Source organism: Cyprinus carpio, chromosome A19 (genome assembly GCF_018340385.1).
Source record: "Cyprinus carpio isolate SPL01 chromosome A19, ASM1834038v1, whole genome shotgun sequence".
NCBI classification, from domain to species: Eukaryota; Metazoa; Chordata; class Actinopteri; order Cypriniformes; family Cyprinidae; genus Cyprinus; species Cyprinus carpio.
In genome coordinates, this window is record NC_056590.1 from 10,595,735 (window position 1) to 10,607,330 (window position 11,596).

The 11,596-nt window shown below is 38.9% G+C and overlaps 1 protein-coding gene across 2 annotated transcripts; it reads left to right on the top strand.

The window, feature by feature from the left end:
* The first annotated feature begins 6,052 nt into the window (after positions 1-6,052).
* Positions 6,053-11,212, top strand: LOC122148795 (pygopus homolog 2-like). 2 transcript variants are annotated; one of them, XM_042776345.1, is made up of 3 exons: positions 6,053-6,159; positions 8,090-8,139; positions 8,383-11,212. In XM_042776345.1, the coding sequence occupies exons 2-3, from the start codon at positions 8,098-8,100 to the stop codon at positions 10,003-10,005; spliced, it is 1,665 nt and encodes a 554-aa protein (XP_042632279.1). In that variant the 5' UTR covers positions 6,053-6,159; positions 8,090-8,097; the 3' UTR covers positions 10,006-11,212. The 2 variants fall into 2 exon arrangements, with proteins under 2 accessions (XP_042632279.1, XP_042632278.1); XM_042776344.1 differs by having other exon boundaries at positions 6,069-6,922.
* Positions 11,213-11,596: the final 384 nt, after the last annotated feature.

Below are 11,596 nucleotides of genomic sequence, written 5' to 3' on the forward strand. Positions count from 1 at the left end.
TGGACTTGTTGCTCATTTCCGGCTCAACCTGTTTGACTTGATCTACTGCTGCTAGCCATGTTTACCTTGGCCTGTAAAGGAGAAACAATAAGCAGCCACAAACAGTTGCGTTAGAACAAAACAGAAAGAGCTTTAAAATGTCTGTAGTGATCCTGCATTCATATTTCCAGAAGCACATTTGTGTTCAGCTCAGAGCCAATTACTTCAGTCCAGACAGTCCTGTTGAATCAATTATGAATGGTATCTTTAATTTCAGTGATATAAGCTTATACTGGTTCATGTTACATAGCAACTGATCACATGTTGTGTATTCATTTTGCTCTAGGGAGACAAATCTTCATTGGATCAGAGCTGTATACAGTGCCTGGATCATGCTGATGAACACAGTTTACACTATATAACCTCATGTCATGTCACTGAGATGTAAATGACACATACCTGCGCATGCAATGGCAATGACATCATCAGCAAGGCTGTCACAAACCTGTAGTTGTGTTATACGGGTTGCATCAGCTGAAGCATGCTGTGCATGTTTATAGAAATGTTTAACATTTTTTCTTTTCACTATTGTTGCAGTGTATTTTACCTAATTACTAACTTAAATTTTGCATTCATTAAAATTATTATTATTATTCACAGTACTTTTCAAAGGTCTCTAATGTTGACCAAAGCTGCATTTAATTGATCAAAACACAATAAAAACAGTAACACTGTGAAATATTATATGATTTAAAGTAAATGGTTTCTATTTTAATATATTTTAAAATATCATTTATTTTGATCCTCCAGAAATCATTCTAATATGCTGACATGATGCTCAAAAATTATTTCTTATTATTATCAATGTTGAAAACAGATTTGCTGTTTATATTTAATATATAGTATAATAATATTATAAAATAATATTGTCAAGGAAACCTTGATACATTTTTCATCATTCTTTGATGAATAGAAAGTTTAAAAAAGTGTATATTTTAAAAATACAAACCTTTTGTAACATTAAAAATATCTTTACTGTTACTTATGATTGGCTTGATGTATTCTTGCTGATTAACTATATTAACTTTTTTAATAAATATAGTGTCCAAATAAATTGACTTATTTTTAATAAATTAACCTTTTAAATTAACATTTATTTATTTTTACAGTTTATCTTTTTGTTTGTTCATCATTTAAACCCTTTTCCCCTTTTTGTATTGAATTATGCTATCAAATGCGGTTTTAATATTTTAATATTTTATTATCAGTGAAATCCTGTTTTTATTCATTTTCATTTATCAGACACGTTTATCCAAAGCAAGTTAAAAATGAGGAATACAAGCAATTTATCATGAGGAGACAATAACATGAAGAATGTGCACTATTCACAAGACTGTCATCAGCATTGTAAATCCTACAAAGTTTTTTTTTGAAAGCTGTGAAAACGTGGATTTTTTCTTTTGCTATTTGAACAAATGGGGATGCAACAAATATATTTGTGGAAGTCTCCCATTCACTGCTATAGAAGTTTACTCAACTATGACCACTTCCGCTACTGAGAAACCTCTGCTAATAGACAAAATGTTTATCCTTTATCGCCACTTTATCCATGCAGGATACAAATTATGCTTTCACACAAATAATTAATCCTAATATGTAAACATGTATGAACATTTCGTCATCATCCAGACCACAGACAGTGTTCGTGACAGTCTTTTGGCCAGGGCTGAGGCTGTTGTGGCAGCTTTGACGTGGTGGTGTCACCTGACCGGGTCCGGCTGGTAACTGTAGTGCTGCATGTCACCGTTATCTGGCCATGCTGTCTGGACCAGCCCTGACAGACACTTCAGCTTACCTCACGTGCTGAACGTCTCCACAGCAGTCTCCAGCTCTGCTTCTGATCCTCTCGCGACAGACGTCCAGCTACTGATGATCTGTACTCACGATAACAACAACAACAACAACAGTGTCCATATCAGTGTTCATACATGCAGACAAACACGTACTTCCTGCACAGTAAAGTGGAGGATCACACGATGAGCTGATGTATATGAACGTGCATTTGCAAGGCCTTTATTAAAAGCATGTTTGACATTCTAGAGCTTAATGTTTCTCAGACAAACGTGAGCGTGTGTGGGAGCCACAGAAGAGAATGCAAGAGATTACAAACATCAGTATTTATCTACACTGTATCAAATATTTCCTCATACTTTTTGATACTTGATAGTAGAACTGTAAGAAGCCACTGCTACTATACAACAAAAAGGTTAATTAATTAATTAATTAAAATAAAAAAGAAACACACACACACACACACACACACACACACACACACACACATATATATATATATAATTACAGAAATTAATAGGCTACTTTTATTCAGCAAGGATGCATTAAACTGATCAAAAATGACAATAAAGTGACAAATAAATGCCATTCTTTTCCCCTTTCTATTAAGCATTTCTATAAGAATGGTTTCCACAAAAATATTACACAGCACTGTTTTTAACATTGACAATAATAAATGTTTCTTAAACACTAAATCAGCATATTCGAATGATTTCTGAAGGATCATGTGACACTGAAGACTGGAATAATGATGCTGAAAATTCAGATTTGCATCAAAGGTATTTTAAACTGTAATAATATTTCCACAATATTACAGTTTTTACTGTATGTTTTATAAAGTCTTGGTGAGCATAAGAGACTTTTCTCAGAAACATTAAAACATCTTTCCAGCCCAAAACCTTTGAATGGTGGTGTATGAAAACTGAACATTATAATGTTCCCACAACCAAAATGTAATTTAAAAAAAGTAATTTGTTGTCTGGTGGTTCTTCTGGTTGAACGCTGTAGTTTGAGGCTGAGACCAACTACAGTTGTTCTCACCCTTGTTTTAAACACATGGTCTGTTCTGTAACTAACTTTATATCTCACAATTGCTTTATTTCTTATATTTGCAGTGTGTGTTTAGACCACAATTACAAGCCACTTGGCGAGCTACGTTTGTAAAATATACAGTTTGACTAACAAGCTAACTGCTACAAGCTAAAGCTCATACTCTAATACTTTCTCAGGCCTGTAAAGTTTAGAATTTTAAACTAAAGTTTTGTAATATCAAAATGAATAATTACCATATTTTTAGCATGTCACATTGCAGCTCCATGGCAATCTACTGTAAAACCAAAGAGGCTGTTTTCTTGAGGCCTCATTGTTTCTGCGGAGGGCTTTGATTGACACGTTTTCACGTGTTTGGTGTATCTTTAACTGCTGGTTTGTCTGTCTCATACAATATGCTCATGGAGGATGGCTCTGGTCTTAAATTGGATCACAGCAGGCGTCACAAGAGAACGCTTATCAGACTCAGCTATCATGATGATGAAGTAAGAAAGGTAAAAAGAGAGGGATCGTAGCGTACCTACTGAAAGAAAAGGGGGAGGACCTGCACGTTAAGTGTCTTTAATACTGGTGAAACGATACCGAGGCAACACTTTGCCCATTTTTAGCAGCGTGATTTCCTTCGGCTATCACTTATTGCTTGCTATTCTACCCTAAACCCTGGAGGCCACATAGACTCGTGTACATCTGATCTGCAAACAGTCATTAACCCTGTCGCCTGTGTCACCCCTTCACCTAACCTTCACTGCGATCTTACCCTGCCTATGACAGCAGTCCTGAATTAACAATTCATCTCGATTTAAGGCAATGCAGACAGTAACTCAATCCTGAGGCTAAAATGAACACTAATGGGTTTCGAAGAGGGCCTGAGAATGCAGAAATCATTCATGAGGAGCGCTTGGGAAAGACTTATCAATGAAATGATTCATAACTAATGACCCAGGGTGGATCATGGCAAGGTGAATGAATGACAGTGGGACCATGCACCTTTGGATCTGGGCTGGGTCTTCATTTTGTATTGTGTGATTTATGGCAACGCACATCTCTGAGTAACACACAGGGTTATTATAGTTAACTAAAACTAAATTACAACCATGAAAACATTTCTCTTGTTTGAAATAAAATGTACTTATTTATAAAATGATGTTTTATTCCATCTAGATGCCAAGGCAACATTTCTCATATACTTAACGTATAGGCCTACTAAAATAACTAAAACAAAATATAAATTAATAAACTGGCCAACTATAGACATATTTGAGAAAAAATTTAAATGATTAAAAATATCAAAAACAAACAACAAAATTACTAAAACTTACTAAAGAATTTATAACTACTTCTAAATATTATTAAAAACTATAATACTATCTCAATGATATTTAAACAACGCTGGTAAATGACAACAAAATTATGGCAGAGAGCGGGGAATTTTTTTTTCATAAGCAAAAGAAAAAATAAAGTTATGAAGATGAAGATCATTGATAATTGAATGAAGACGATTCCACATTTTTCTAAAGAATGGGAAAGAATAACCTTTTGGTCATTAATTGGTTCAGTAAAAAATGCAAGTAGCAAATAAACAAACAGATTAGATAGATGGATAGATAGATAGATGGATAGATAGATAGATAGATAGATAGATAGATAGATAGATAGATAGATAGATAGACAGACAGACGGACGGACGGACGGACGGACGGACGGACGCATGGATAGATAGATAGATAGATAGATAGATAGATAGCTAGATAGATAGATAGATAGATAGACAGACAGACGGACGGACGGACGGACGGACGCATGGATGGATGGATGGATAGATAGATAGATAGATAGATGGATGGATGGATGGATGGATGGATAGATAGATTTAAAATATATGCTAAGTTCATTTATAATGCATCACTTATATTGTATTACAAGGGGTGTACCTAACTAGTATGCTATTTAAGGGTAGTGTGAAAGTATCCTCAAGACATTCAAAGCAGAAATGGTTTCAGACGATCACAGTAAATTAAGTGACAATAACAGATGTGAATATGTTTTAAGTGCTGGCATGATTGTCCTGTTACTTTTACAATTTATATTCCAGTGTGTTATTTGCAGTGTTCTTTATATAACCAATAAAGGCTGCCAGACCTCCACTACACCATTCTCTTACTCTAATTTCTTTCTTATTAGGTGAAGAAACCAAGTTCAAGGGTGCAGTGCAGTTGGCATGTACTGTGTTAACTCGACAACAAGAGGGCAGCAGAGTCAGTGGAATAATACATTTTGGTTGTCTCTTGAGATCCAAAGCAGTGAAGGTTATGTAACACAGTTTTGCCATCTGTGCTGAAAATGTTTGATTTATGATGTGTGTTTGGGTGACTGATCCTAAATCAGTAGTAGTACAAAGAGAAAACCTCCATTGGTGCACTGATTTAAGTTGTTCTGACTCGTGACAGTTGTTTCTTCAAATCTCAATATCCAACACATTTTCATAAACTATTCTAAATCCATTTAACTGTAATTATTTTATTATTCGATTTTTGATATCAGTGTTCGGATGCAGTTGATAAACAATATGCCTACAAATTTTGACATAAAAACTAATGTAATGTCATAAAAGATTTCATTTTAAATGATTTTTTTTATTTTATTTAGAACAAGATTATTTATTTATAAAGAGAGAGGGGGACAAATGAATCAAATCGCGTTCAATTAAACTGATTCCATGCAACGGCACTCTTAAAACTACAACTCCACTCATGCATTGGAACCATACAAGCATTCAGACGCGCCTATAACGAACACGGGGGTAAACATTTTCTTTTTAGAAAACGGTCAGAGTACATACCCTCCAAAACTGCACAAGATCATAAATAAATTCTAATTGTACCAATTTACAACAATACCGACTGCAGTGAACTGATTGTGAAATGCACAACACGGAATTTCTTTCTGCCTCATTCGCAAAATTGGTCTGATCTCGATCAGTCCACATGATTGATACACGGGGGACGGGAGAAAAATTTGAACAGTTACAGAAACAGTGTTAGACATTTATTAGGTTTACCTTGCCTAAATGCCACCTATATACCTTCAAATACAAAACAATTATATTATATCACTAGTAACGTAAACATTTTGTAAAAAACACGTACTCGTTTTAGCCCAACCACCCCTATTTTGCAGACATGCCCTGCGCGAGTCGACTCCGGCTGTCCCTCTTTGTCCGGCAACGAGCAGGCCGTAATTAACATGGCCAATTTCGCGTTTGGGGATAAATATTAAATCGTAAGTCTATTTGACATTGATTGTTTGTCATATGCGGGTTGACATCCATGTCTTGATGCAACGGTCAGGTGTATCTAAATGAGCTGTGTGAGCAACGTTAACCGTCTTCACCTTGCTTGTTGATGGCTAAACCGCTAATGGTAACGTTAGCTAGATCGCGAATTCAAATCACGTTTGAATTAAATTCAAACGCTTATCGCGTTATTTACAGTCGCACGTCACTTTCGAATCGAAAACAGTTTAAAATTGGGAGAAGAGCTCGGTGTGCTTGCATCTAAATGTCATTTAGACGGCCGTCCAGGTAGAAACACATCTGTATGTGATCACTTTGCAAGCAGGCAGATGTGTATTTACATTCAGTCCATCCCAACCACTTCTTATCACGGCTGGTTTGTGTGCTTGCAAATATCTTTTGATCAATAACTCAACATTTTCCGACATATCTGCGGTGCTCATCCAGATCGCATTATTATTATTTAGGGGTGCATGCGTATAAACGTGCAGATAAATCTGACTCGAACCATTAATGCATCCTTCAGACATGTTGCTGAGTAGGTGCATGATCTCACTGGCCCATCGGTACAGTTCAAATTAACCATTTCACGCGCAATTCCTGGAGCTGCGGGGTGATACTCGTTGGACCCGTGGAGGTTTTTGTTAAATAAACTAATTTCTGTAAATGAACGGTGTCATGACACCGCACCGACAGTCATTTTAATGGCGGGACAGCAGGCGGGACAGAGTCAAGGAAAACGAGGCAAAGGTAGGAAACTGTCAGTCAGCGCATCTTTGTGTCCCAGCGGGAATCCACACAGCCCTGGCTGCAAATCTCCCTTTTCCCTGTCCGCACATGCCTGAATGTACGGTGATCTTGTTTACGTGGGATCTGTCTTTGGGTAGCTTTATGTCAACCTCGCACCACTTGTCTATTCACGCGTGTTCGTTTGGGTTTTTTTGTTTTTACACACATTGCATTCAACTCTTTTCCAACTTGTTATTTTCCCTAAAAGCAAGCCTCTTATCTTGGGAACAGGGTTTGGGATCTCTAAAGGGTTGCATAAAAAAATCATCTGCTGTAAAGTTTATCTTAAGAGATAGACTGATAATTCCTTTTTAAGACAGATTGTCTTTTAGTGTCTGATAACTGATTTGCAATTTTTAAATACTCCTTTATTTCTGCATTTTGAAATTAGACTACAATTAAATGAGATCAATTTTATATAAATTGAAACAAATATTTATTATGAAATTATATTTATTGACTAGTGACATTCTGTGAAGAGTAGTTAAGTGTCTGTCTTTAGAGACTGACCATATGGCACCATGTATCAGCAGACCAAATATTACAATATATTCATTAAAATATTGGTCAAACTGATTATCGGTCAGGATCTCTAGTCTTCAGTTTCATGTCATAATGTTTAATAACGTGGGTTACACTTTGATAATCTAGGTTTTATTGTTTTTTTAGTTATTATTATTATTATTATTATTATTATTATTATGATTATGATTGAATTTAATTGGTTCTCAAGAAACATGTAGGCTATTTATTGGAGGAACTGAGATGTGTGGTTGTAAAATTGAGTTGTTTCCACACAGTTAGAAAAAAAAGTGATCTAGACAAAAGCTATTGAGACTTATATATGTTTAACAAAATAGTCAGTTACCAAATTCATTTATTACCAGTGCTCTGCTTTGTCTCTTCAAATGCCAGTCAGGTTCACAGTTGATGTTAGCAGTGTGACACAGTGAGCATGTAACTGACCAATTCCCCCTAATACCACCTGGCAAATTACAGTGAAAAATGATCTTGTGTACATTTTTGCATTAAAAAAAGTTATATCTAAATGTGGTTTTGGTCTAACTGCTACTTTCTCCCCTCCATATTCTTGTTCATTGTGCCCCCTTTCCATTTCTGCTTCCATAGGTTCCCAGATGAAGAGCCCAGAGAAAAAGAAGAGGAAGTCCAACGCTCAGGTTAGTTTTTGAATATTTGGTCTAAAAATTTTATATATAGCTTGACTTTGTTGTAATATTTGCAATGGTGTTTGTATATTAGTAGACTTGCTTCCCAGCTTAAGCTAAATGTTAACAAGAATTATATTTAATGACAAATTTAGTGCATTAAAAATATTAATAATATGTGTATTTAGTAAAACATTAGAAACTAAGCAATTCAGTTTTACCAACTCATTTCTCACCTTTTGTATTTCCTGTTAGGGGGCAGCATTCTCCCACCTCTCTGAGTTTGCACCCCCTCCTACTCCAATGGTTGATCACCTGGTGGCCTCTAACCCTTTTGATGATGACTTTGGTCTGCCATCGCGATCTGGTGGAGGGGGTGGTCCAGGTGGTGCCTCTTTTCTGCCTAGCCCAGGGGGTGGTGGAGGTGGCTATGGCGGTCCCGGTCGAATGGGAGGAGGTATGGGATTCATGGGTGGCCCAGGTGGACCTGGAGGCGGACAGCCTGGTCGACGACCCCCTTTTGGTCCCCCAACGCCAAATACTGGACCACACCACCCACTTGGATTTGGGGGCATGCCGGGCTTTGGAGGTGGTGGAGGCGGAGGAGGTGGTGGAGGAGGATTTCCACCAGGAGGCCCATCCCAGTTTAACATGCCACCCAATTTCAGCCCACCCATGCACCCTGGGCAGGGCTTCAATCCAATGTTGTCACCTGGAGGAATGGGTGGCGGTCCAGGAGGTGGAGGAGGTCCACCTCATCCAAGGTTTGGGATGCCTCAGCAACAGCCTCCACATGGACAAGGTGGCCATCCCTTCAATAGCCCACCCTTACCTGGCCCTCGTGGGCCTCTGCACGGCCCCATGAACCCTATGGGGGGTATGGGAGGAGGAATGAACATGATGGGCATGGGTGGTGGAGGTGGTGGGGGCAATATGGTGGGTGGTCACCCAGGTATGCCTCCACAAGGACAGTTCCCTCCTCCACAAGATGGCTCGTACCCTGGATCAAGTCCTCCTGTTGGTGAAGAGGGAAAGAACTTTGGTGGCCCAGGTGGTGGTCCACCTGTTCCCTCTCAACAGCAGCCACCTAACCTTAACCCCTCCGGTCCTCCATCCAACAATGCCACCCCTGGTCCGTCCCCAGCCCCTGGACCCCCACAGCCTGGAGGAGGTTTCCCAGGTCATCCAGATGTCCAACAACCCAACCCTAACACTCCAGGTCAACCCCAGTCAGCTCCTCAGCCTCCCAATCCCAACTCGTCCCCCACAGGCCCACATAATGGTCCCCAGCCTCAACAAGCACCAACAAATCAGCATCCTCCACCCAACTCCACTGGTGGCCCTGGCCCCAACACCCCATCCAACCAGCAGCAACCAACGCCACCAAACTCCGCTCCAGGTTCAGCGCCCTACAACCAGCAGAACAATGCTACTGGAGGTCCAATGCCAAACCAGCCACCCAACTCCAACCAGAACAACCTTAACAACAGCAGTGGTGGCAACACTCCAGGTAGCAACCCCAATCCTCCATCCAACTCCAACTCTACGCCCAACACCCAGTCCCCACTTCCCAGTGGGCCCGCTCCACCAGCTGCTGGCCCGGGCTCTGGTCCCCCAAAGCTAGGTGGAGGCATGGTGTTCCCTTGTGGCCTCTGCATGTCAGAAGTGCACGATGACCAAGAGGCCATCTTGTGCGAGGCCTCCTGCCAACGATGGTTCCATAGAGACTGCACAGGCCTAACTGAGCCAGCATATGGGCTGCTAACTAGGGAGAGCGCCGCGGTGTGGGCTTGCGACTACTGCCTCAAGACAAAGGAGATTCAAGCTGTTTATGTGCGCCAGGGACTCGGACAGCTGGTTGCTGCAAATGATGGCTAAAGGATAGAAGAAGATTGGGGAAGAGGGATGTATGATTTATTTCTTGGTGCTTCATGCCTTGTGTTTCATGGTGAGAAAGTGAAATGGAAGCGAAGAATTAATCCACCAGAAGAGAGCGAGACATACAGATAAAACTGAACTTCTTAATCTGTTGTTACATCTTGCATTTGTTTCTTCACAGACCTCATAAGCACTTTTAGGGCCCATGTCTCTGATTAAAAAGCATTGTACCAGATGTTGGAAATGTTTGTATATAGAATATCATGACACATTTTCAAAATTCAGCTGTTTTTGATTGATGTTGCACTCATAGGTCTTCATTTCGCCTTGGTGACAAATTTGGAGAAGCAGCTTGATTCTGGCCACAGTGCAAAGCAAAATTCAATGTGCATGTACAAGAATTTGACCTTTTGTGTGATTATACCCAAGATCAGCCTCCAAAGAGCTGTCCAACTCCCCCCCCCAAAAAATCCAACTTCTTGATCTGCAAAGCACTGACGCCAACTTGCTACCTCAAAATTTTGACATGTCTGGCTAAGAATGCTTTAAGTCAAGAGTGTATAGTCACCACACAACCTCTCCTCTCCTCTGTGATCTCAATTTCAGTATATCCAAAGGAATATGGCAGCGTCCTGGAAAAGGCATATAATACATGTAGATAATCAACATTTCACTGTGTGCGTTGTTGAATACATGAGTGATCTGACAGAAATTGGAGTCCTGCGATTCTTTAATTATAGTCTAAATTGTTTCTCTTCATGTTCAGCTACTCACTGTTCTTGACATAATGTGGACAATGATGGCTGGTGAAGGTGCCGATACTGGTAATCCATAACCATATCAGTGTATGTATGTAGTCTTTGGATTGCATGTGAACCAATGCAGTACTTTGTCAGAACTGTTTATAATTGTTACATTTACTGTTCCATCTAGGCCTCATCCTGGGCTATGAAGTAGACCAAATAACAGAACGAAATCAAATGTTGTCACAGAGTGAGATGTTTGCAGTTTCTTCCTTTTTTATTTCTACATTTCTGTCCAAGTTGCCTTTTTTTCTTATGGTACTTTTTATGTACCTGTGTGTATGCTGTTCAATGTGCTTGCTCTGGTGCCCTCCATTCGCCAGCATTGTTCAGTAATATGGGGGGTGTTCTGGCCTCTGGCACTGTACTGAAAGAAGTAAACTGAATTGTTTTTTTTTACAAGTCTTTTTTGTGAACTTATTATTGTATTAAATATGGGTTTAAAACAAAAACTAAACTAAGGCTTGTAGTTAAAGATACCTTTTTTAGCATGTTTATTTTCAGCACGGCAGTCTATAAAGTAGTATATAAAAAGTTTCTTAAAATATATATTCAAAAGCTGGCGTTTTGGTGCTACTGTCAGTTAAGGTGTTTTAAACAAAACACTTGGATCCATAGTGATTTCATGAGCATATTTGTAATGTCTATAATAATTTCATAAATTTTTTCATAAACACAGAAGACTAATTCACCATGGTTTCCCTCTGGAATTTCCTATGGGTTTTCAGATTTGAGTAAAATAAAGTCTGTGGTTCATATTATTTTGAGGTTGCATGTTTTGTTGCAAC